Source organism: Biomphalaria glabrata, chromosome 12 (assembly GCF_947242115.1).
Source record: "Biomphalaria glabrata chromosome 12, xgBioGlab47.1, whole genome shotgun sequence".
NCBI lineage: Eukaryota > Metazoa > Mollusca > Gastropoda > Planorbidae > Biomphalaria > Biomphalaria glabrata.
Window position 1 is genome coordinate 5,158,189 of NC_074722.1, and position 27,206 is coordinate 5,185,394.

General features: G+C 37.1%; 1 protein-coding gene across 1 annotated transcript in view; it reads right to left on the minus strand.

The window, feature by feature from the left end:
• Positions 1-27,206, minus strand: part of LOC106064261 (A disintegrin and metalloproteinase with thrombospondin motifs 6-like) — a 37,203-nt gene continuing 9,997 nt past the window's right edge. The window contains exons 5-18 of the mRNA XM_056006550.1: positions 25,600-25,796; positions 23,585-23,662; positions 22,561-22,709; positions 19,720-19,754; positions 18,837-18,948; positions 17,327-17,497; positions 17,061-17,196; positions 13,826-13,939; positions 13,045-13,096; positions 9,324-9,455; positions 7,387-7,533; positions 5,411-5,530; positions 1,933-2,079; positions 1-1,565 (exon numbers count right to left, since the gene is read on the minus strand). Of these exons, the coding sequence (XP_055862525.1) occupies positions 1,402-1,565; positions 1,933-2,079; positions 5,411-5,530; positions 7,387-7,533; positions 9,324-9,455; positions 13,045-13,096; positions 13,826-13,939; positions 17,061-17,196; positions 17,327-17,497; positions 18,837-18,948; positions 19,720-19,754; positions 22,561-22,709; positions 23,585-23,662; positions 25,600-25,796 (1,754 nt within the window). The 3' untranslated portion in view covers positions 1-1,401. The remainder of the gene's footprint in view (positions 1,566-1,932; positions 2,080-5,410; positions 5,531-7,386; positions 7,534-9,323; positions 9,456-13,044; positions 13,097-13,825; positions 13,940-17,060; positions 17,197-17,326; positions 17,498-18,836; positions 18,949-19,719; positions 19,755-22,560; positions 22,710-23,584; positions 23,663-25,599; positions 25,797-27,206) is intronic.

Here is a 27,206-nt window from a genome sequence, read left to right on the forward strand (position 1 = left end):
TACAAAACAATGCGCATAGACTCTTGCACATATAACCTTTATAACAAGTTGAGTTATTTCCCTTTGATAGCAATAAAAGAAAGTTGCACTCGCCAATTACCAATGCAATGGTGTATAAATGTATTTATAAAAATGTATATCTAGATTTATGTACATTGCTATTCAAACCAATTAAGGTGTCGCGTATTTAAATACATAAGCAAATAGTATATTGTTTATAGGCAAAATAATTTGACATCAACTTTTACAAAATATTGAGCAGTACATAAGATATACATATATCGAAATATACGTAAGATATTCCTCTGTAGTGTATAGTAAATAGACTACATGTATAATAAATAGCTATCTCAATACGTATAAGATATAATAATTAGATTAAAAATGCATTTAGAACATTATAACAGTCAACAAAAAATAATTTTTCCCATATTGACATAATTTGAATATAATACGAACAATATTCGTTGCAGTTAATTTCTTTTTACTTGTATAAGAGCTTTGTAAAATGTTTTTTTTTTTAATATTAAAATGTGTCAGTTTAAGTCTTCTTTTATGTTTAAAATAATGTGTGTTCTAATTATGAACGTGATGCCATACCAGTCGTACGATAATTGAAACCTTACTTACAAAACTCACAATCAAATCCAAATCTATTACAGACTCAAAGTAACAAACTAATTTTTACTACAATTTATTAAAGTAATTTTAAAATGAAAATGTACCATCATAACATTACAACTCTTTCTGTTTTAAACGAATTCCTCTCGTCTTTGTAAAGGTAATCACATTTAAAATTCTCACATTAAGAATAAATTACACATTTGCTACCAGTTACAACATTTGTAAAATAGGAGCAGGGCCGTCCTTACGCATAGACAAACTAGGCAACCGCCTAGGGCCCCTGATTGGTTGGGGGCTCGCAGAGGACACAAAACAACTTTTTTATAGAAGAAATAGCGAAACCTGACCTCAGTGTTATTTTTGGAGTATTGACAAGGTCTGAAAAGGGGAACCTTACTTACTTTACTACTAATGGCAATGTATTCGATTCCGAAGATTAAGGATGAGTGCATTCGTTTTTAATAAATAGCGTAATTTCGTTTTATCGCCGTTTTTTTATTTTTGTATTTCATTTGGGGTCACCAAATTCACTTTGCCTAGGGCCTCTAATTATCTAAGGCAGGCCCTGGTAGGAGTAGAAAGGTCGAAATTTATTTATTTCAGTTATTACATGACAACTAATCTCAGTATAAAAAATAGGGCCTAAAGATATAAAAAAAAATATAACATTAAAATAGTGGGTGGAGTTTGTTTCAAGCGTACGAAAATATTGGTTCAATAAAAAAAAATTGCTAGTTTGGAAATACTATAAAAAATGTAAAAAAAAAAATTCTCTAGTTAAATAGAAAGTAGGTAGCTGGTAAATATTACAGTCAGAATGAAAACATTCCCATGAAGATGTGAAACTTTGTTAAGGCCTTCACATGTTTCACAGCAATCAGATTTAGAAGTCTTGCAAGATTGCTCATCACAACCTATTTTTTTATCACCATAGACACAACCTGAAAGAATAAAAAAAAGTCCAAAATAGAATAACAATGTCTTTGTTAAAAATTTATTAAGCTGTGTATAGTCCATGTTTACATAGACCATCTTACAAATTAGTAATGTGAAAATACTACATAAATGTGAGCATGGTTGACAATTATCCAAACATTTTTTGAAATAAATTCGGTCATGATGTTTTAAAATTAAATAAACAAGAAAATGGGTATAAACGCTACAAAAATCACGTTACTCCTTGCAAACAAAACAATAAAAGTAGTTTTCTGATAATATTAGCTACATTTATTTTGGCATCAATGATTGGTCTACAGTAGTCTACACGTTGGTATTTTGTCCAGTTTACAAAAAAATGGCTTCTCTTACCTGTGGTACCAACGTCTGCTGAGGCGCATGAAGCGCAGCATGACCTTTGAACTGTCTGATTGTAGCAAGCAGACGCTGAGAGCCAGACTGATGTCAAGCAGTTACCATTTTGAGACTTAAATAGAGGGTCATCCTGGCAAGTGGGAGCTAGAAGCAAAAAGAACATTTTGATACGGATTTTATTTTAGCCCATCCTGGCATAGCGACGAAAATTAAAGATGAGAATATTTATTGGATGTAATACTATGAAAACTTTTTTGTTCTCAATAAAATAGTTCTCTGTATCTAATAAGTCCCTTACCTCACACTTTTCTCGTATAATACAAAAGTTTTATGCAGATATCCTTCCACCTCACCTACCCCACCCAAAAAAAAGTTTATAGTTTCACTCAATATTTTAACTAGCCGAGTACAATATCAAACTCTGTAAAAGTCATATTTCGACAACTTTAAATAGTAGAACTATTTTCCTGAAGGCAACAGTTACCTCTCCTCTTACACCCACCCACCCCTATTTATTTTTAGGAGCTTTGCTCAAATGCCTTGTGCACCAAGCCGTAACTAGAACTATTTTCCTGAAGGCAACAGTTACCTCTCCTCCTACACCCACCCACCCCTATTTATTTTAAGGATTTTTGCTCAAATGCCTTGTGCACCAAGCCGTAACTAGAACTATTTTCCTGAAGGCAACAGTTACCTCTCCTCCTACAACCACCCACCCCTATTTATTTTAAGGATTTTTGCTCAAATGCCTTGTGCACCATGCCGTAACTAGACTTCTGAAAAAATGGTAAGACACGCTTGGATGACTATCATCATAAGACAAGGAATATTCAAGCGAAGTTCTGTTAGAGAATTCGCTCTGATTTACTTCCAGACGAACAGCGACCTGTCACCTGCCTCATTGACACCAGACATTCTCTACTTTTAAAGTGTAGCTGATCTTCTTAAATTTTACAAAGCCTACTGACCCACGTTAGTAAATGTCTTATTAGAAAATATATTGTTTGTCACTTAAAATACGAGATGGTCAGGTTGTCAATCTTATGATGCCGACTTAAGGCTGCGGAACATTTATTCAACATTACAAAACTGAAATGGGGTGCGGTGGCTGAGTGGTTAAGCGCTTGACTTCTGAACTTGGGATCTTGGGTTCGAAACTCAGTGAAGAATGAGATTTTGAATTTCAGGATTTTTGGGCGCCCTCTGAGTCTACCCAACTCTAATGAGTACCTGACTTTAGTTGGGGAAAGTAAAGGCGGTTGATCGCAAGGTCTGAAGGGGGAACTTTACTTTAGGAGGCGCAGTGGCTGAGCAGAAAAGCGCTTGGCTTCTGAACCGGGCGTCGCGGGTTCGAATCCTGGTTAAGAATGGTATTTTTAAATTTGGGATCTTTGTCCGCCTCCATCCAGAGCTCTAATGGTTCCTAACGTCATCTGCCCAATAGACCACAAGGTCTGAAAGGGGAACTTAACTTTTTTTTTTTACACGACTGAAGGCTATGCATCTACCTAGCCCATTACATGTGCCTGACCTCGATTAGTTTTGTCAATGCGATGGTCACACAACACCCTCGTAAGTTTATATTACAAACAGCTAAAAAAATTTTTGTTCTTTTGACCTTTAAGTCTAAAAGATGAACTTGTAGTGACAGGACAGGTGAGAAAATGAAAACAGTAATCTGTCATGAGACAAACGATCCATAGAGCAGGTAGGTTGTGTATTTTTGTTTTGTCAAGGTGACTGTAGTTTGGCTGTCACTAAATTTAGAAAGCCTTCAGAAGAGAAGACTCAAAAGTAAAGTAGCAATCATACATAAAACACTGAACCATAATCTTCGAATACAAAAACAAAATCTAATAAAATATACAGAAAGACATTAAGATAAAGGCACATAAAGTTCCATATGCTAGGACAAATTTGTACAAATGCTCCTTCTTCCCTAGTGCTATTAGCGTATGGAATGGGTTGCCTGAGCCAGCCAGGAAAACTAGTGACTTGGCAGAATTTAATCCATTGGTTGACATGCATGACTAGATGCATGACTCGTAGGACGTAATTATCTTCTTTTATGAAGTAACGTCTGTATTATATAAGATAAGATGAGATTATGGAGTGTGTGTGTGTGTTTCTATGGTGACGGTGGGAAGAGGTTAGCGATTAGTTGTGAATGATGCAAGTTAGGTGGCAGTGTCGTCACTTGGTCTTAGTTAGAGGAGACGACTCCAGAAGATGAGACTAAAAGGTTGGGTTATTGTAATCAGACTTTGACAAAAGATTATTACTAAAGTCAGCTACATGTATTTATTTATTACACGTTGATTTTGTCTATATTATAAATAAAGTTATATTTAGTTGTTTTTTTTTCACAAAAGGAAGTTATTCAAGTTATTTGAAGTTTTATTAGTTAAGATACATTACGCCTACAGCGGTTTAGTTGTCTAACAGCAGTTTGGTGCTACAAGTCAACGGCCGGTAACAACATTTGGTAATTAGAAACTGACCATCTCAACTTTTGTTATAACTTTTTAGCACCATCTCAACTTTTGTCATAACTGTTTAGCACCATCTCAATTTTTGTCATAACTGTTTAGCACCATCTCAACTTTTGTCATAACTGTTTAGCACCATCTCAACTTTTGTCATAACTGTTTAGCACCATCTCAACTTTTGTCATAACTGTTTAGCACCATCTCAACTTTTGTCATAACTGTTTAGCACCATCTCAATTTTTGTCATAACTGTTTAGCACCATCTCAACTTTTGTCATAACTGTTTAGCACCATCTCAACTTTTGTCATAACTGTTTAGCACCATCTCAATTTTTGTCATAACTGTTTAGCACCATCTCAATTTTTGTCATAACTGTTTAGCACCATCTCAACTTTTGTCATAACTGTTTAGCACCATCTCAACTTTTGTCATAACTGTTTAGCACCATCTCAACTTTTGTCATAACTGTTTAGCACCATCTCAACTTTTGTCATAACTGTTTAGCACCATCTCAATTTTTGTCATAACTGTTTAGCACCATCTCAACTTTTGTCATAACTGTTTAGCACCATCTCAACTTTTGTCATAACTGTTTAGCACCATCTCAACTTTTGTCATAACTGTTTAGCACCATCTCAACTTTTGTCATAACTGTTTAGCACCATCTCAATTTTTGTCATAACTGTTTAGCACCATCTCAACTTTTGTCATAACTGTTTAGCACCATCTCAATTTTTGTCATAACTGTTTAGCACCATCTCAACTTTTGTCATAACTGTTTAGCACCATCTCAACTTTTGTCATAACTGTTTAGCACCATCTCAATTTTTGTCATAACTGTTTACCACAAAGAGCCTGACAATATGGACTGTTACACGTGTGCATTTGCCTTGTTGAATTGAAAAGTGGCTAATGAGAGTTCTTATTGGAGTATACTTGGTGGACAGTTTCTTGCATACTTATTTAGGTATACAATAAGACTAACCTTTGGTCGTCGGTGTCAATGTTACAAGACCACATGTAGCACAGCATTCCATCACTGCTGTGGAGTTGGTGCTAGTGCAGACAGAGTCAGTGCAGTTCTGGCTTGTGTCCCCTGAACAGCCTAAATATAAAGTTAATTAGCACAGTTTAGTCTATTGTATAAGTATGCAGGGACCACCTTCTAGTTTGCATGTAGCGTATTAGGTCAGAATGTTTAGACTGCAGGTGACGCCTACTAGTTTGCATGTAGCGTATTGGGTTAGAATGTTTAGACTGCAGGTGACGCCTACTAGTTTGTATGTAGTGTATTAGATCAGAATGTTTAGACTGCAGGGGCCGCTACTAGTTTGCATGTAGTGTATTAGGTCAGAACTTTTAAACTGCAGGGGCCGCTACTAGTTTGCATGTAGCGTATTGGGTCAGAATGTTTAGACTGCAGGTGACGCCTACTAGTTTGCATGTAGCGTATTGGGTTAGAATGTTTAATCTGCGGGGGCCGCTACTAGTTTGCATGTAGCGTATTGGGTCAGAATGTTTAAACTGCAGGGCCGCCTACTAGTTTGTATGTAGTGTATTAGGTCAGAACTTTTAAACTGCAGGGGCCGCCTACTAGTTTGTATGTAGTGTATTACGTTAGAATGTTTAAACTGCAGGGGCCGCTACTAGTTTGCATGTAGCGTATTGGGTCAGAATGTTTAAACTGCAGGCCGCCTACTAGTTTGTATGTAGTGTATTAGGTCAGAACTTTTAAACTGCAGGGGCCGCCTACTAGTTTGTATGTAGTGTATTAGTTCAGAATGTTTAGACTGCAGGGGCCGCTACTAGTTTGCATGTAGCGTATTGGGTCAGAATGTTTAGACTGCAGGGGCCGCTACTAGTTTGCATGTAGCGTATTGGGTCAGAATGTTTAGACTGCAGGGGCCGCTACTAGTTTGTATGTAGTGTATTAGGTCAGAACTTTTAAACTGCAGGGGCCGCCTACTAATTTGTATGTAGCGTATTGGGTCAGAATGTTTAAACTGCAGGGCCGCCTACTAGTTTGTATGTAGTGTATTAGGTCAGAACTTTTAAACTGCAGGGGCCGCCTACTAGTTTGTATGTAGTGTATTAGGTCAGAATGTTTAAACTGCAGGGGCCGCTACTAGTTTGTATGTAGTGTATTAGGTCAGAATGTTTAAACTGCAGGGCCGCCTACTAGTTTGTATGTAGTGTATTAGGTCAGAATGTTTAGACTGCAGGGGCCGCTACTAGTTTGCATGTAGTGTATTAGGTCAGAACTTTTAAACTGCAGGGGCCGCCTACTAGTTTGTATGTAGTGTATTAGGTCAGAACTTTTAAACTGCAGGGGCCGCCTACTAGTTTGCATGTAGTGTATTGGGTCAGAATGTTTAAACTGCAGGGCCGCCTACTAGTTTGTATGTAGTGTATTAGGTCAGAACTTTTAAACTGCAGGGGCCGCCTACTAGTTTGTATGTAGCGTATTGGGTCAGAATGTTTAAACTGCAGGGCCGCCTACTAGTTTGTATGTAGCGTATTGGGTCAGAATGTTTAAACTGCAGGGCCGCCTACTAGTTTGTATGTAGTGTATTGGGTCAGAATGTTTAAACTGCAGGGGCCGCCTACTAGTTTGTATGTAGTGTATTAGGTCAGAATGTTTAAACTGCAGGGGCCGCCTACTAGTTTGTATGTAGTGTATTAGGTCAGAACTTTTAAACTGCAGGGGCCGCCTACTAGTTTGCATGTAGCGTATTGGGTCAGAATCTTTAAACTGCAGGGGCCGCCTACTAGTTTGTATGTAGTGTATTAGGTCAGAACTTTTAAACTGCAGGGGCCGCCTACTAGTTTGTGTGTAACCTAAACTCCCTTTGTCGTCTTGTTCCTTCAGTTCAGTTTTACATATTTAAATATTTAATTTCATACATTTATTGTACATATCTAGACCAAATCGGATGTTGGAATATAATCTGACATTTCTACCTGCTGTTGTTGTCTTGGTTGGGGAAGCCGTAGTGGTAAAAGTAGCTCCATAATGGCACGTTCCACAGCACTCTTCAGCAAACTTTGGATCACTTCGATTACAGTCAGATAATGTGCAGTTGTCTCTCTTGTCCCCGAACTCACACCCTGGCATAGAAAAAAAAACCAACACTTTAATGCAAAGAATACCCAAGCCTTACGTACATCTAACAACAGATAGTGTTTTCAAGATAAACTGGGTTTTTTTTTAGAAAGAAGCTAAGTAAAAGTAATCCTTTTAGACCTTGAAATTTTCGGGTCAAATGATGTAAAGGTCATGTGTTTCTGTCGCAGACGATTAACGAGAGTGTCATGTGGCCAGCACAATGACTAGACTGGCCTTTACTTTTCCCAGACTAATGTCAGGTTCTCATTTTGTGGGTGGACTCTGGGACGCCCTAAAAAAAACCCTGAAACTCAAAATCACAGTTTTAAGCGGGATTCGAACCGAAGACTACTCGGTTTAGAAGTTAAGCACTTTACTACTCGGCTACCTTAGCCTGTGCTTGCACGGGTAAAGAGGACTTCATATCTTCCCTTAACCAGCATCCAAGACTTCCCATTTTGTGATGTACAAGATCCAGAGTCTATAGTTCTATACGATGTCAGGTGGGACTGCAACACCAAGAACACAGTTACTCTCTCTTGAGGATGTTCATAGATTGTTCATATAAACAGTCTGTGGGTGACTGCCTGGTGGCGCGGTATGCGCGCTGGACTGTCTTTCGGACTTGTCGATGTCCCTGGTTCATACCCTGCCCGCTGCCATCCCCCGTCATCCTGCGGGAGGTTTAGACTAGGAAGAAAATTATCTTCTTCAACTCCGAAGGAACATCCGAAACATGTAAAAAAATTGACAGAACTGTTTCAGAACCCATAAGAGACGCGGTGGCTGAGAGGTAAAGCTCTTGGCTTCCGTACCAAGGTCGCGAGTTCAAATCCTGCTGAAGACTGGGATCTTTGAGCGCCTCTGAGTCCACCCAGCTCTAAGGGGTACCTGACATTAGTTGGGGAAAAGTAAAGGCGATTGGTCGTTGTGCTGGCCACATGACACCCTCGTTAACCGTAGGCCACAAAAACAGATGATGAGCATAGATTGTTGACATACCACTTCATCTCCAGATTCTAGTCTGCAAGAGTACAGAGCCACACAGGCCACTGGCCCTACTCAAAGTGGTTAGCAACTTGTGTTACCAAACAACAGTCAACATCATGCAAATGACCAAACTTAATTCATAAGCCAACAACATGGCCTCCTGTAAGTGTTATACAGCCAGTAATGCTGACCAATAGTTAAAACAACACACTAGTCATTTTCATAACTCAAACCATTAATGAGTCATCCATAACAAAGGTCAAATCGAGAAGTCCGAAAAAGTCATCGCTATTAATTAAAAAATAAAGACTAAAAAAATACTTTTTAAAAAAAACCTATCTAAGGGAATAACTACACATTTATATCAATGTCTCTCAATAAATAATTACTTCCCTTTTTCAATATCAAAATTAATTAATTAATTACAACTATTTAATTAACTCTGTGGTTAATTGTTTGATTGATTCATTAATTGTCTTTGACAATAAATAATTGTGCAAAGTTTCAACTTGATCCAAGAATGGGAAGTGGGAGAAATAACCTGTTCAAAATATGTTACAGACAGACTAAGTAAGCTTTGTAATTTAAAAAGTGAGAAAATACTGAAATCATAAAAAACGAAGAAACAAATAACCGAAAGTCAAAGTGTTGCGTTGTTTTAAAGTGTCTTCCTGTTTTCACTTAGTACTGCTAAATGTGTCAATAGCTTTTTTCCTCTCGAAACACGTCTGCCTCTATTTATGAATCTTTTGGGCTAAACCATTGAGTCATGTGACTAGTTGCCTCAAAGTAACATTGATACCTTCAACTGTTTGATATGCAGACTGACATGTCTGGCAGCAGACGTGACGATAGGTGGCGTTGTAACAGTTTCCTGTGAAGCTTTTCACCAAACTGGCACAACCCGAGAAGTTCTCACCAAACATACAATAGTCTGTGGAAATTGAAAACAGATGGAAACATGATAAATTCATATGAAAATGATGAGTTGATGTGGAAATGATAAACAGATAGAGATTATGTCGATGTGGAAATATTAACTGTTGAGGAAATGATGATTTGATGTAGAAATGGTGAACAGGTGTGGAGCAGTGTACAAAATACAACCCAGGCTGTGGTTGGTACCTCAGGAAATAGAAGTCATGTAATTCATACTTATTTTTGTGCTTTCAATTTCTTTTCTTAGGCAACAATCTTATTTGAATATCAACATATTTTTTTTCCTAACCTAAACTCTTCATGAAGATAGAGTTTGCCCATAAAATAAATAAACATTTAAGTGAATCAACTCAGGAGAAGAAGTCACTCACTTTTCCGCTTTTTTTTTCTTTATTTCTCCAATAAACGTAATCAGGGCCGGCCTTAGGTAGAACCAAACTAGGCAGCCGCCTCGTTCAATTGATGGGGGCCTCGCACAGGACTAACAAAACTTTAGAGAATAAATTACGAAACTTTTAATCAGATCTCAAACATAGTGGCTATACGTTTACTAGTCTGACTCTTACGGGAATTGAGATATATTAATTTCAGTCATTAGTAGATTTAGACAAAGGCGATTTTAATAAATTGCCTTTTTCTTCGCTGTTTCTTTATATATTCTGTTATTTAATTTAATTTTTAGCTATATCTTGTAGGGACCTCTGCGCATGTCCAGACGACCATTTTGAAAAGAAAATTGAAATACGTGAAAGATCGTGCCATATTTCCTAAAAATACACTTTCCGAGCGAAGAAGAATGCGCAGAGGAGAAACATGACAGATAGGGGTATTCGTGACCAAACATTCGGCCCCCAGATCGTACAGTATTGAGACTAGGGATGTAAATCAAAGGACGAGAACAAAGAATTTCAAAGAAGAACAACGAAGACATCATTGGGTACTACCATACAGATGAGGACACCAAACAGACAATTGACTAGCAAAACAGTGTTGTAAGAACTTGTTGTGCCAGTCAAAAGACAACCATAAGTGGTGGAGCTGTCCAGGCTTCAAGTACATAGTAATCTTAAGAACTTTCAAAGGAAGGAAAAGAGAGTTAAAAGAAATGTCAAGGTGAAGGTGAAGGTGAAGATGAAGGTGAAGATAAAGGTAAAGATGAAGGTGAAGATAAAGGTGAAGATGAAGGTGAAGGTGAAGATGAAGGTGAAGAAGAAGATGAAGGTGAAGATGAAGATGAAAATGAAGGTGAAAATGAAGGTGAAGATAAAGGTGAAGATGAAGGTGAAGATGAAGGTGAAGATAAAGATGGAGGTGAAGATAAAGATAAAGGTGAAGATGAAGGTGAAGATGAAGGTGAAGATGAAGGTGAAGATAAAGATGGAGGTGAAGATAAAGATAAAGATGAAGATGAAGGTGAAGATGAAGGTGAAGATGAAGGTGAAGATAAAGGTGAAGATGAAGGTAAAGGTGAAGGTGAAGATGAAGGTGAAGATGAAGGTGAAGGTTAAGATGAAGATGAAAATGAAGGTGAAAATGAAGGTGAAAATGAAGGTGAAAATGAAGGTGAAAATGAAGGTGAAGATAAAGGTGAAGGTGAAGATAAAGATAAAGGTGAAGATGAAGGTGAAGATGAAGGTGAAGATGAAGGTGAAGATAAAGGTGAAGATGAAGGTGAAGATGAAGGTGAAGGTGAAGGTAAAGGTGAAGGTGAAGGTGAAGATGAAGGTAAAGGTGAAGGTGAAGATGAAGGTGAAGATAAAGTTGAAGATGAAGGTGAAGATGAAGGTGAAGATGAAGATGAAGGTGAAGATAAAGATGGAGATGAAGATAAAGATAAAGGTGAAGATGAAGGTGAAGATGAAGGTGAAGATAAAGATGAAGATGAAGGTAAAGGTGAAGGTGAAGATGAAGGTGAAGATGAAGGTGAAGGTTAAGATGAAGATGAAAATGAAGGTGAAAATGAAGGTGAAAATGAAGGTGAAAATGAAGGTGAAAATGAAGATGAAGATAAAGGTGAAGGTGAAGATAAAGATAAAGGTGAAGATGAAGGTGAAGATGAAGGTGAAGATGAAGGTGAAGATAAAGGTGAAGATGAAGGTGAAGATGGAGGTGAAGGTGAAGATGAAGGTAAATGTGAAGGTGAAGGTGAAGATGAAGGTAAAGGTGAAGGTGAAGATGAAGGTGAAGATAAAGTTGAAGATGAAGGTGAAGATGAAGGTGAAGATGAAGGTGAAGATGAAGGTGAAGATGAAAATGAAGGTGAAAATGAAGGTGAAAATGAAGGTGAAGATAAAGATGAAGGTGAAGATACAGATAAAGGTGAAGATGAAGGTGAAGGTGAAGATAAAGATGAAGGTGAAGATAAAGATAAAGGTGAAGATGAAGGTGAAGATGAAGGTGAAGATAAAGGTGAAGATGAAGGTGAAGATGAAGGTGAAGATGAAGGTGAAGATGAAGGTGAAGATGAGGTGAAGGTGAAGGTGAAGGTGAAGGTGAAGATGAAGGTAAAGGTGAAGGTGAAGATGAAGGTGAAGATAAAGTTGAAGATGAAGGTGAAGATGAAGGTGAAGGTGAAGGTGAAGGTGAAGGTGAAGGTGAAGGTAAAGGTGAAGGTGAAGATGAAGGTGAAGATAAAGTTGAAGATGAAGGTGAAGATGAAGGTGAAGATGAAGATGAAGGTGAAGATAAAGATGGAGATGAAGATAAAGATAAAGGTGAAGATGAAGGTGAAGATGAAGGTGAAGATAAAGGTGAAGATGAAGGTAAAGGTGAAGGTGAAGATGAAGGTGAAGATGAAGGTGAAGGTTAAGATGAAGATGAAAATGAAGGTGAAAATGAAGGTGAAAATGAAGGTGAAAATGAAGGTGAAAATGAAGATGAAGATAAAGGTGAAGGTGAAGATAAAGATAAAGGTGAAGATGAAGGTGAAGATGAAGGTGAAGATGAAGGTGAAGATAAAGGTGAAGATAAAGGTGAAGATGAAGGTGAAGATGGAGGTGAAGGTGAAGATGAAGGTAAAGGTGAAGGTGAAGGTGAAGATGAAGGTAAAGGTGAAGGTGAAGATGAAGGTGAAGATAAAGTTGAAGATGAAGGTGAAGATGAAGGTGAAGATGAAGGTGAAGATGAAGGTGAAGATGAAGGTGAAGATGAAAATGAAGGTGAAAATGAAGGTGAAAATGAAGGTGAAGATAAAGATGAAGGTGAAGATACAGATAAAGGTGAAGATGAAGGTGAAGGTGAAGATAAAGATGAAGGTGAAGATAAAGATAAAGGTGAAGATGAAGGTGAAGATGAAGGTGAAGATAAAGGTGAAGATGAAGGTGAAGATGAAGGTGAAGATGAAGGTGAAGATAAAGATGAAGGTGAAGATTAAGGTGAAGATGAAGGTGAAGATGAAGATTAAGGTGAAGATAAAGGTGAAGATGAAGGTGAAGATGAAGGTGAAGATGAGGTGAAGGTGAAGATGAAGGTAAAGATGAAGGTGAAGGTTAAGATAAAGGTGAAGATGAAGGTGAAGATGAATATGAAGATGAAAAGTTTATCAAGACGCGGGAAAATGACATTCTGCTAATTGAACCACCTACCATCACCAGTGGGAGCTGCTGGGTCAGTCACACATTCACCTTGTTTGCACACCTGTAAAGTAGAAGAAGTTGATTCATTTCAATACCTAGGGTCAAACATAACAAGAGATGGAGGATCAATGAAAGAGATAAAAACCCCGTTTACGTTGCCATGAGCAAACTGTGGAAAATCTGAAAGAGCAGCATCAGCTTTGCTGTAAAATTAACTCTTTCTCTCCTAACTGACGATACCAGCGCTGATTCCACCAGAATGTGGTAAATAATTACGGAGAGAACGAGTTAAAACTGTATTCTTCCATAGTGGTCTCTGTACTCCTATATTATTGTGAAAGTTGGACTCTGAACACTGAGGGTGAAAGAAGAATTCAAGACTTTGAGAGTCAATGCTACAGAAAAATTGTGGGTATCAGATACCAGGAAAAAAAGACAAATGAGTTTGTATTCTTACAAGTCAATGCTTTGGCTGGCAAAAATGAAGGATTCCTTTAAATGGTTCACATTAAAATAGTAAGTCAAGATTGATCAAGTCAATTAGTTGGAAGTTGGCAGTAACAGCAAGTTATGTGCACTCTATCTAAGAAGTTGGCTGATGTGTGGGGTTACTATCATGCTCATTGACAATTGAAACATTCGGCTTGTGTTAACAACTTAAAAAAGGAAAATACAATTTGGGGTTCAAACCGGATCCTATCCGTACAACAGTTAAGCGTTTCAAATTCTTTAGCCACATCTTCTTGGCCATTGTTTTTTTAGGTAAAATAAAAGTAATGTATTTGCCAACCTTGCCACTAGCACAGCTTGTTCCATAGTATGCTGGTTCTGATTGGGTATAGTAACTGGTGTAGTCAGCAAAGGAGCAATACAGATTAAGACATAGGTCAGTGTCATGAAGATTCTGTAATTTTGCAAATGCATATTGTAGGCATAACATAACAAGAATGTATGATTGACGAAGCATAACAAAAAGAGAATGTGTGATTGTTATAACGTAACATAAGAAAAATGTGTGATTAACGTGACATAACATAAGTAGAATGTGTGATATGGCATAACATAAGAGAATGTCTGATTGACGTGGCATAATATAAAGATAATGTCTTATTGACGTGGCATAATATAAAGATAATGTCTGATTGACGTTACATAATATAAGAAAGATATGTGATTGACGTGGCATAACATAAGAATGTGTGATTGACGTGGCATAACATAAGAATGTGTAATTGATATAATATAACATAAGAATGTGTGACTGATATGGTGTAACAAAGAATGTGTGATTGATATGATATAACATAAGAATGTGTTATTGGCGTGGCATAACATAAGAATGTGTGATTGACGTGGCATAACATAAGAATGTGTGATTGATATGGTATAACATAAGAATGTGTGATTGATATGATATAACATAAGAATGTGTGATTGATATGATATAACATAAGAATGTGTGATTGATATGGTATAACATAAGAATGTGTGATTGACGTGATATAACATAAGAATGTGTGATTGATATGGTATAACATAAGAATGTGTGATTGACATGATATAACATAAGAATGTGTGATTGAAGTGGCATAACATAAGAATGTGTGATTAATATGATATAACATAAGAATGTGTGATTGATATGATATAACATAAGAATGTGTGATTGACGTGGCATAACATAAGAATGTGTGATTGATATGGTATAACATAAGAATGTGTGATTGATATGGTATAACATAAGAATGTGTGATTGACGTGATATAACATAAGAATGTGTGATTGACGTGGCATAGCATAAGAATGTGTGATTGATATTGTATAACATAAAAATGTGTGATTGATATGATATAACATAAGAATGTGTGATTGACGTGGCATAACATAAGAATGTGTGATTGATATGGTATAACATAAGAATGTGTGATTGACGTGATATAACATAAGAATGTGTGATTGACGTGGCATAGCATAAGAATGTGTGATTGATATGGTATAACATAAGAATGTGTGATTGATATGATATAACATAAGAATGTGTGATTGACATGGCATAACATAAGAATGTGTGATTGATATGGTATAACATAAGAATGTGTGATTGATATGGTATAACATAAGAATGTGTGATTGACGTGATATAACATAAGAATGTGTGATTGACGTGGCATAGCATAAGAATGTGTGATTGATATGGTATAACATAAGAATGTGTGATTGATATGATATAACATAAGAATGTGTGATTGATGATATAACATACGAATGTGTGATTGATATGGTATAACATAAGAATGTGTGATTGACGTGATATAACATAAGAATGTGTGATTGATATGGTATAACATAAGAATGTGTGATTGACATGATATAACATAAGAATGTGTGATTGAAGTGGCGTAACATAAGAATGTGTGATTAATATGATATAACATAAGAATGTCTGATTGATATGATATAACATAAGAATGTGTGATTGATATGATATAACATAAGAAAGTGTGATTGGCGTGGCATAACATAAGAATGTGTGATTGATATGGTATAACATAAGAATGTCTGATTGATATGATATAACATAAGAATGTGTGATTGATATGATATAACATAAGAATGTGTGATTGACGTGGCATAACATAAGAATGTGTGATTGATATGGTATAACATAAGAATGTGTGATTGACGTGATATAACATAAGAATGTGTGATTGACGTGGCATAGCATAAGAATGTGTGATTGATATGGTATAACATAAGAATGTGTGATTGATATGGTATAACATAAGAATGTGTGATTGATATGATATAACATAAGAATGTGTGATTGATATGATATAACATAAGAATGTGTGATTGACGTGATATAACATAAGAATGTGTGATTGATATGGTATAACATAAGAATGTGTGATTGATATGATATAACATAAGAATGTGTGATTGATATGATATAACATAAGAATGTGTGATTGATATGATATAACATAAGAATGTGTGATTGATATGATATAACATAAGAATGTGTGATTGATATGATATAACATAAGAATGTGTGATTGATATGATATAACATAAGAATGTGTGATTGATATGATATAACATAAGAATGTGTGATTGATATGATATAACATAAGAATGTGTGATTGATATGATATAACATAAGAATGTGTGATTGATATGATATAACATAAGAATGTGTGATTGATATGATATAACATAAGAATGTGTGATTGATATGATATAACATAAGAATGTGTGATTGATATGATATAACATAAGAATGTGTGATTGATATGATATAACATAAGAATGTGTGATTGATATGATATAACATAAGAATGTGTGATTGATATGATATAACATAAGAATGTGTGATTGACGTGGTATACCATACAGAGATTCCCATTCGACTTAATGATCGAAACAAAAATTTAATCTGATGCAAAAAAAATTGTTGTTTTTTTTTTTATTCTCAGTCGACCTCAAAACTCTGAATTCATCAATGCTTAAACCAAAAAAAAAGCACACAGTAAGTCATACAATAATAATAATTTCATTTCATTTATAAAGTGAGAGAACAACACACACCGTTGGCTCAAGTAAGGCCAATCGTTATAGAAGGCCCCAACACTGACTTGCAACGTCACAACCTGTGGGCGGTGAAGACCAATGGCTCGTAGCAACGTCGTACAGACCTGTGACGTGGCTACGAACTATATTGATCCACTGCCCATAGGTTGTGACGTTGCAAGTCAGTGTTCAGGCTTTTTATGACGATTATTCTTGGCTCAAGCCGCTATGGCAACAAAAGAGTTAAAATGAACTAATCTAAAAAAAAAAAGTTTTGGAAATATAAGACTTAAAGCTATTCTTTAATGTAGTGTCGCAAGCTGTCTTTGTGCCCTGTAAATGTCAAATTTAAATCCGCCAAAAAAAAATCCTTATATTTCTATATGCAAATTAGTTTATCAAAGTCATCCTTTACAGACTTGTACAGTTGTACTAAATGGGCATAATAGACTTACCCTATAAAAGACAACATCTGTTTTGTTAAGACGTCGTTGGCACTGCTGGTCGGGGGGATAGCGCTGACCCAGATAGCTTTTAACATCATAAGACTCATCAGCAGACAACTTAGTATTGAGACACATTTGACCACGTCTGGAAAATACATACTATTTGTTTAATAATGAGCGTATGTACAGTTTTGTAGAGCAGGCAAACTAGTTACAATTAAATGGTAATGGGGGGTGCTAGAATTTTATCTTTTTTTTTTAAATAAACCACTTACGAAGTTTGTAAAAGTTGTTGAAACAGGTTGGTAAAATTCGCGACACTACAGTTTGAGAATATCCATGGGTGAAGCTCAGTGCCTTGAGTTGAATCTGAGTCCGTGGCAGCCATTATATAGCGGTCCTCAAAGCGACAACTGTTGCCGTCCCCGTCGTGTTCTGCTGATAAACTGAACAGAAACCAAACAAGTGAAAGATAAAGTACTTTTTTAAAAAACAAAGTTTAGTGAAATTGCATCACTATCTTTAAATCAATCAGGTAACTAATTTTTCATAGTTCTAGACTAGCAATAAGAATTTGTTTTTTAGGTTGGAAAATTGTATCGATTTATTTTTGTTCAGTGCTACTTCCAATCACTTTTGTATACTAGTTTGGGGGGGGGGATGGCATCTGGGGTTCCATGCTACCTTTTCAAAAGCATTTAAAAAAAAAAAAAGTTGCTCGAGCCTGAATTCGAGCTTGTGCCTTCACGATGGAAGGCCGACTTGTTAGCCACTGAGCTATTTAAGTACTTATACAACAGACACAAAATAGAGCAGTGAGATTCATAACAAACGAATATTCAGATTTGATTAGAGTAGCACCTTTAGTAAAATCACTAAATTTAGAAAGCCTTCAGGACAGAAGACTCAAAAGTAAAGTAGCAATTATACATAAAACACTGAACCATAATCTTGAAATACAAAAACAAAACCTAATAAAATACTCAGAAAGACACAAAGAGAAAGGCACATTCCTCGTTCTATATGCCAGAACAAATTTGTACAAATGCTCCTTCTTCCCTAGCGCTATTAGAGCATGGAATGGGTTGTATGAGCTAGCCAGGAAAACCAGTGACTTGGAGTCAAGTTCATTGGTTAATATGCATGACTGAATGCATGACGCGTAGGACGTAATCCTCTTCGTTTTTTTGAAGTAACGTCTGTATTTTATAAGATAAGATAAGAAGATTTTATACTTCATTGTTAGCTAAAACATTTTATCGAACGACCTAGTTCCCTACAAATGGCTTATCTCCCCTTAGCTTAGTACATTTTCTATATAAAACAAAGTTAATTAATTATGACCTTCCTTCAGGGAACAGTACCAGGAAAAAGAAGAAGAGGCAGACAGAGAAAGTGTTGGGAAGACAGCCTGCCATTGAAAGAGGTTCTAACTAAAGCATAAGACAGAGAGGAATGGAGAAAGACGGTCGTAAAATCTTGCATTGTGCCCCAACGGTCCAACAGACTAAGGGATAGGCAAAAGTAAAAAGGTGTGAAAAAACAAGTCCTTCTACGTTTAAAGTACCTTTTTAATTGTGGAACATTTCAACATAACATATATACACGGCAAACGTTATATACAGATACCCAACTTCACTCGCTGACTTCCTCTCTTCTTGTTTACACACTCGTCACTTCCCGCAAGTCCCCCTAACTCTCCGATACCCCACACTTGACCGTGTGTCACGGTTGACCACACAGTAACCGTGTCACAACAAAAGGTAAAATAGATTTCTTACTGACCTGTGGCCAAGCTCGTGAGCTGCTGTTAAGATGGATGAATATGTGCCAGCGTCATAAACGATGGAACTACTTTTTCCGTCGTTGCGACACACTTGAGACATATAAGCCAAACCTGAGCCAATGACAAGTTCAACAAAATAATACATGGCAGTTGCCAACTCTCCTTACTATAAAATCCGTTTTACAATAACTCGTTGTTGTTTTTTTGCTTTAAAATCCCGTATCGTGTGATTATAAAAACCCTAGTAACTATTACAATAAAACATGTAAATATAAGAACCCGTTTAACTATGACAACCCATGTAACTATAAGAATCCGTTTAACTATGACAACCCATGTAACTATAAGAACCCGTTTAACTATGACAACCCATGTAACTATAAGAACCCGTTTAACTATGACAACCCATGTAACTATGAGAACCCGTTTAACTATGACAACCCATGTAACTATAAGAACCCGTTTAACTATGACAACCCATGTAACTATAAGAACCCGTTTAACTATGACAACCCATGTAACTATAAGAACCCGTTTAACTATGACAACCCATGTAACTATGAGAACCCGTTTAACTATGACAACCCATGTAACTATAAGAACCCGTTTAACTATGACAACCCATGTAACTATAAGAACCCGTTTAACTATGACAACCCATGTAACTATGAGAACCCGTTTAACTATGACAACCCATGTAACTATAAGAACCCGTTTAACTATGACAACCCATGTAACTATAAGAACCCGTTTAACTATGACAACCCATGTAACTATAAAACCCGTGTAACTATAAAACCCGTGTAACTATAAAAACCAGTGAAGCTATAAAACCCTATAAAGCTTTGTAACATTAAACTCCCCACAGTAAAAAAAAATTACCTAACAATTCTCCATCGTCCAAGATCATCGACTTCCTGGAAAAAAACGAAAAAAAAACAAGTTTAATGCAAGAAATAAGATTTGTTCAACACAGTGTTACAAATCCATTTTTGTTTTTGTTACAAAGCTTATGTCAACTCTGTCTGTCTGGTCAAAAGTTTGTACACGTTATTTCTGCCACACCTTATCTCGGATCAAGCTGAAATTGTGCACAATTATTTCTTTTACCTGACAACGCAAGAATCGATAAATAAAAAAAAAATACCAATTAGTTAATTAACTATTAGTAGTTAATTATTTGTTTGGTAACTCGAACAGGGGGAAGGAAGTTGTATATGACTAATAATCTGGCCTAAGTTGTATTAGTTCCTATTATACTTTGTGGCCAGAACAACGACCAACCGGCTTTACGTCCCCCTAAGTAAGATTCCCAGCATCTTTACAGTCCTCAGACAACGCCGCTTACGCTGGCTTGGACATGTTCGCCGGATGGAGGACAATTTCGTCCCGTAGGTCATCCTCTACGGAGAACTCGCGACTGGCTCAAGAAAAACTGGTCGCCCCCAACTCCGTTACATTGATGTAATAAAACGGGACATTTAATCACTGAACATCAATACTGACAAATGCGAAGACATAGATCTAGACCGCACCAGATGGAGAGAGACAGTGACCAAGAAAGCTATGGACAGTGAAAGTACATGGGTCTCAGCTCAGGAAGAAAAACGCGCAATACGAAAAATAACCAGCTCCTCTACCACTGAAGCAAAAGCCACCTTAACCTGCGCTATCTGTGGACGGGAGTGTCTCTTCAAAATAGGGCTCCACAGCCACATGAGGAAGTGTGCTCTGAGATGAACCATAGTCGTTCTACGACTAAAGGAGGCCAACAACAAAGTAAGGTTCCCATTATACTCATCAAACTGCATTAGAGTGAGGGCTTGAAAGGCTCAAATCCTCTCTTGCAAAAGCCCTGGACAGAAACCCTGCTGTCTTGCGTAGTGCATAAATGTCGCCATACAGGTCGAGAATTTTGGGTTTCCCAGACCTGTCGAGACGGAGATCAGCAAGTCTGGGGCAGTCAAACAGAATATGAGGCACGATTTCCTCTTCCCCGCAGCGAGGGCACCGTGAATCAAAATTTGGCCATAGCCGAGAGAAATATGAGCCAACAGGACAGTGGCCTGTCCTGCACTGTGCTATAATAGCTTGCTCAGGCCTGGACAGCCTCCACCACGGGGAAGTGCGGTCAGGGCGCCTCATGCGCTCCCAGACTCCACGGGCTTTTTGGGACTTGTCCCAGCACTCAAACCACTTTTCCATTTCTGTTTTTTGTATTATAGCCAGGGCTTGATGAAAGCTTACAGCCTGACCAGTGGGTGGAATTTGCCCTCCCTGGTGGGCCAAAGAGTCTGCGATTGTGTTGCCAGTCACACCTATGTGACTCGGTACCCATTGCATTATTACCCATTATACTAAATGTCGTCCTAAAAATTCTGAAGTTTAAAAATTTTGACTTCGCCGGGTTTCAAATTCAAGACTCCTTTTGCTCCGTTTTGTTTTTCTCGGTCATTGGTTTGTAGCTTCATACATTTAGTACAACTAAACCCATGTCTTTCTAGCACACGTCTTTCTGTCACACGTCTCTCTGTCACACGTCTTTCTGTCACACGTCTTTCTGTCACACGTCTTTCTATCACACGTCTTTCTGTCACACGTCTTTCCGTCACACGCCTTTCTGTCACACGTCTTTCTGTAACACGTCTTTCCGTCACACGTCTTTCTGTCACACGTCTCTCTGTCACACGTCTCTCTGTCACACGTCTTTCTGTCACACGTCTCTCTGTCACACGTCTCTCTGTCACACGTCTCTCTGTCACACGTCTCTCTGTCACACGTCTTTCTGTCACACGTCTTTCCGTCACACAAATCCATTCAGTCTACACAACCAAAACAATTCGCCCTCCTGTATTCATTTGTATACATATATTTCCAGACTTAAATTTTCAAGCCTCGTGTAATAATATACAAACATTAAGTAAAATCATAAAATGTTAAAGGTTCCCATGTAATCAACATAACATAATATTCCTTTGCTTTTTCTTCAAAACACTACTTGGGAGGAGCCCCAGGCGGGCGTAAGCTCTAAACCAGTGATGCTCAACCTAATTTTACCTGCGGGCCATTTTAACTTTCGACACGCGTGTTGCGGGCCACATCAACAAAATGGTAAAATATGAAATCAAAACTCACCTGAAACCATTTGAAACATTAGGATCTAGATCTTACATTAATTAATGGGATATTTAAAGTCTAAAAATATTGCTTCATTTCTACTTAAAATGAGAGTAGCATTGTAGCTAGCTTTACCACCAACTACTTTCTTGTCTTTGGTCAAATCTCTAGGCGTAGTTTAACCAATCTTTTATACGCGGCTCAAACCGCTGTATATGTTTTTTTTTTTTTTTTTTTAAACATCCAGACTTTCTTTACAAAACAAAATATGTTGGCTTATTATCATGTTTCACAAAAAAAGATCCATTCACTTTTCCGGGCAGAGTCTACATTCAGAGTTCCATTTCACAAACTCACACTCGTTAAAGGTCATGGTACTAATCCATCAGAGAAAACGTGAGGGCCCTAACAAAGGTAAAGATATATTTTCACCTTTTTTTTTAAGGGGGGACAATTTATTACTTTTTGTGCCGACTTCTCGGTGGGCCGGATGCAACCACGCCGCGGGCCGGTTCTGGCCCGCGGGCCGTACTTTGGGCATCACTGCTCTAAACTATAGCCTACGTGACCTATAGGTAAATTCATCACTGACTTTTACAGACTCACCCAACAAACAGCATGACGTGGTCGTAGGGTGCAAATAAGTCCACCCCAGTAGCACTATTCACTAGCTGACTGAAGCTGTCCAAACTTAGGTTACTCTCTATGAAGGCTTCTTTTTTCGCATCAAATATTACTCTATACACATCAGTTTTCTGGAAGTAAAAGTTTATATTATAAAACAAAACTTTGAAATTGTAATTAGTTCTAAGGGGACCTAGTCACTCTAAGAGATTTACTTAATCTTAATCTTACCGAGAAAATGACAAACTTGATTAAGACTTACCGAGAAAATGACAAACTTGATTAAGACTTACCGAGAATATGACAATTTTGATTGAGACTTACCGAGAAAATGACAAACTTGATTAAGACTTACCGAGAATATGACAATTTTGATTGAGACTTACCGAGAAAATGACAAACTTGATTAAGACTTACCGAGAATATGACAATTTTGATTGAGACTTATCGAGAAGACGACAATCTTGATTTAGACTTACCGAGAAGAAGACAATCTTGATTGAGACTTATCGAGAAAACGACAATCTTGATGTAGACTTACCGAGAAAACGACAATCTTGATGTAGACTTACCGAGAAAACGACAATCTTGATGTAGACTTACCGAGAAAACGACAATCTTGATGTAGACTTACCGAGAAAACGACAATCTTGATGTAGACTTACCGAGAAAACGACAATCTTGATGTAGACTTACCGAGAAAACGACAATCTTGATGTAGACTTACCAAGAAAACAACAATCTTGATCGAGACTTACCGAGAAAACGACAATCTTGATGTAGACTTACCGAGAAAACGACAATCTTGATGTAGACTTACCGAGAAAACGACAATCTTGATGTAGACTTACCGAGAAAACGACAATCTTGATGTAGACTTACCGAGAAAACGACAATCTTGATGTAGACTTACCGAGAAAACGACAATCTTGATCGAGACTTACCGAGAAAACGACAATCTTGATGTAGACTTACCGAGAAAACGACAATCTTGATTGAGACTTACCGAGAAAACGACAATCTTGATGAGTCTAACGTTGATACGATAGCTGGTCCACGTGATACTCCTGTAACTCAAATCTACCTGAGATCAAATACATCAGACAATCTGATTGTCACGTGATTAGAAACGTGAAAGTCAAACTCTAAATGCAAACAGAGAGGAGATAACTGCGTTAAAAATTATATCGAGACCAATGCGCCCAACTGGCAAGGCCGGCCTTAGGTAATTGGTGGCACTAAGCGAAACGAATAGAGAGGCCCCTATAGGCGAACTGAATAGGATGGCCCCTAATGAAATTTTAAAAAATTACAAACCGTCATGCATCTATATCTAAATCAGCAAATAAGTTAAATTCGTATAGCGCCGATAGCGTATTTGTACTACATAAACGATTCGTTGTCACCGGACTAGAAATGTTTTGACATTTCACCAAAGGAAGAAACAATGGTCTTTTAAACATATCGAACAAATGTGGTCTAACAGGTAGAAAGAAACATTTGTGAATAAACCTAGAGCCATAGTAGGGACTAGTAGACATAGAGCCTTAGAAATCTGCTATGGTTGAGAACGAGGCTAGCAGACATAGAGCCTTAGAAATCTGCTATGGTTGAGAACGAGGCTAGCAGACATAGAGCCTTAGAAATCTTCTATGGTTGAGGTTTGATCCTTGTTCCGCGTTTGTTTGTCAATGTCCAGTGCTAAGCCTCCACCAATCATAGGCTCTGGTGGCTGCCTAGTTCGCCCATGTCTTAGGGCCGGCTCTACAACTGGTCAAAGTAGCAGATAAAGTTTTAGGGCTGTCGTTATAGTGACAACCTTTTACGGGGAGGGCGTGCTGGTGATACTAAATACATTTTATACAACAAAAACCTTAATTGGTATTTTGTTACATCTATTTTTAAAATGTTTAAATCATTATATTTCTGTAATATCTCAAGTGCTTACTTCATACGTCACTGAACCATAAGCATGAAATATTAGCCACTAATAGTGTCGGTTTTTTCGCCAATTGATTTCAAACGGAAATAAAACATTTTATTCATTTTTTTTCAATATATTGTAACCATATGCTTGTAACGTTTTCAAATGCTTAAGTATAAAAAACTTTTGGCTGCATCTATATGGTAGCCTCAAACACTAAACGCTTATGACGTAATCATCTTCTTTTTTGAAGTAACGTCTATATTTTATAAGAAGATACAACCACTTTAGTCAAGTACTATTTATTTCACTTGGAAAGGGGACTAATTCATATTATACTACCACTTCAGTCAAGAAGTATTTCCTTCCCTTGTTTGAGATTCCAAACAAAGTAATTTATTACCCATAGTTAATTCACTAATTGTTTAATTTTTTTTTTTTTGATTTTTGTGTTGTTAGGTAAAAGAAATAATTGTGCGAAATTTCAACTTGATCCGAGACGAGATTGGGTAATGAAGAAATAACTTTTACAAACTTTTGGCCAGGCAGACAGAGTGACAGACAGATACGGACAGACAGAAGTGAGTTGATATAAGCTTTGTAAAAAAAAAAAAAAAGATGTATCAAAAAGGGAAGAACGCCACACTTAAACTACGGCCAACCGCCTTTTGGATTCGAACCCGGGACCCTCCGGTTTGGACGTCATACGCTTTACCACCAAGCCACCGCGCCTACTTCATTTAAAAATAAAAAGAGCAATCAAAATCTTCATCTGGACATTGTTAACTTTTAGCTAATTTGCATAACTTAAAAATTCACATTCTCCCCATGAGCAACGGCCCTATCACGTAATGGAAACGCCTTAACTTGGTATTTTCTTGTCATCGACGATTCGTCCCAAAGTAAGGTCTGCACTTGCACAAGAAATCGCCCTCTCTTTCCTGCCATATAATTCAACCCAGCGTTCCAGTACTCGATAATTAAAGCTTGACTCAGTCTAATTTTTAGATAAATCTTTGGACACCTTTAGTAGTGACAAGGAAGAGCATTTTTAAACTTCCAACAACAACGAAGAAATCTTACAGAAACTGATTTACCCCATTAAAAAGAAATGAGAAATACTCTCGTATGTCTGTCGAGGCTGCTTGCTGGTTCCCGGCTCTCGTGAGGAAAATGTCGTACATAGTTTTATCAACGGCGGCGACCACGTCGATGTAGTAGGTGGGTGTCGTGGCACGCTCATGACGTCTGGTGTTGTAGGAAGTTGATCTCTTGATGGACTTTGAACTCTTGTCTGAAATGGCAATAACGATACAAGACGGTGGGCTAAATGTTCATAGACAAAATGTTTCTGTACAAAATGTTCATAGACAAAATGTTTATTTATAAAGCGTATGAGTACTTCGATTTATTCTTTCAACGCCTTATTAAATACAAAGAAACATTTCAGTCAAATGCGCTGAGGTGTGCTCGAAATAAATAAAGTGAGCCAAATTAAATTTAATGATAAGATGATTGTATTTTGATTACATTTTGATTTTATTTTTTTATTTTTTTTTTTAAACTATTAAAGTAAATAAAAAGTGAGCCAAATGATAAGATGATTAAATTTTGATTATATTTTTAAAAATGATAACAGTCAAACTCGAGTTTTACTTGTGCGGCCAATTAGTCATTTTTTCTTTAAAATTAAAATAAATTTTACATTTCTATGAAAATCGTTAGAGCCGAGGATCCAGCTTCTTTACATATAGGGAAAGCTTACAAGCTAATAGGAAGAATATATATATATATACAGTGGCGTAGCTAGCACGGGGCATCAAGGGACAAGGGGCATCAAACAAAGGACAATTTAAACTTTCTCAGTAAAAACTGCACAAACTCCACAGACTATTCCATTTGAAATGTACACGTTTATTTACTGAGCTACTTTGTTGATATCCTCTATTCTCTCTAAACTTAAATATGAACTAAAGACTAGCCTGAGTTGACAAGGTTTGTTTACATCTCTAATTAACGCACTTATAGACGTCCACGTTACTTTCTTCTAAGGAAAATACTCAGCGGTAAAAAAAGTTTTCAGAAATTGTTACCATCCCCCCCCCCACACCCAAAAAAAACAACTGTTTGGCTTCCCCTGAAAACTCTTTTCTCAAGATCAAGTATTAGGCTACATCAACATGAAAATGGATTAAACGATAGATGGAGGTTATCACCAAGAACTGAATAGGAAGAGACCAGCAGAACATTCAGACAGCTGGAAGGAAATGTGTAAAGGGCGGTATTCACAGCGATGGTCAAGATTTATCGAAACAAAAGGAAACAATGGAAACCCTACATACAGAGACTCTTGGACATCATTTGTTTTGCTCTACAATCAGAATCTGGCACTCTTGGACATCACGAACAATTTGAAGAAGAATTGGAAGAACAAAAATGAAGACAATTTTTGGAGTTAGTGATATTATTATCCTAGTGGACTCCACTCCTGAAGGAACATTGGGTTCGAACCAAACTTACAAAAATACATAAGAATTTATTCTAATTATGGGTGGTCATGGAAATAGATCATACAACAATTAAAACTAGCCATCTATTTTTCTATTATTTTCGATTGTATACCTGGCATCTAAAAGTTGGACCTAGTTTCCCACATTGACGGTAATGGATAACGACGAGTCTTTCATGGGCTTCATCGACACTA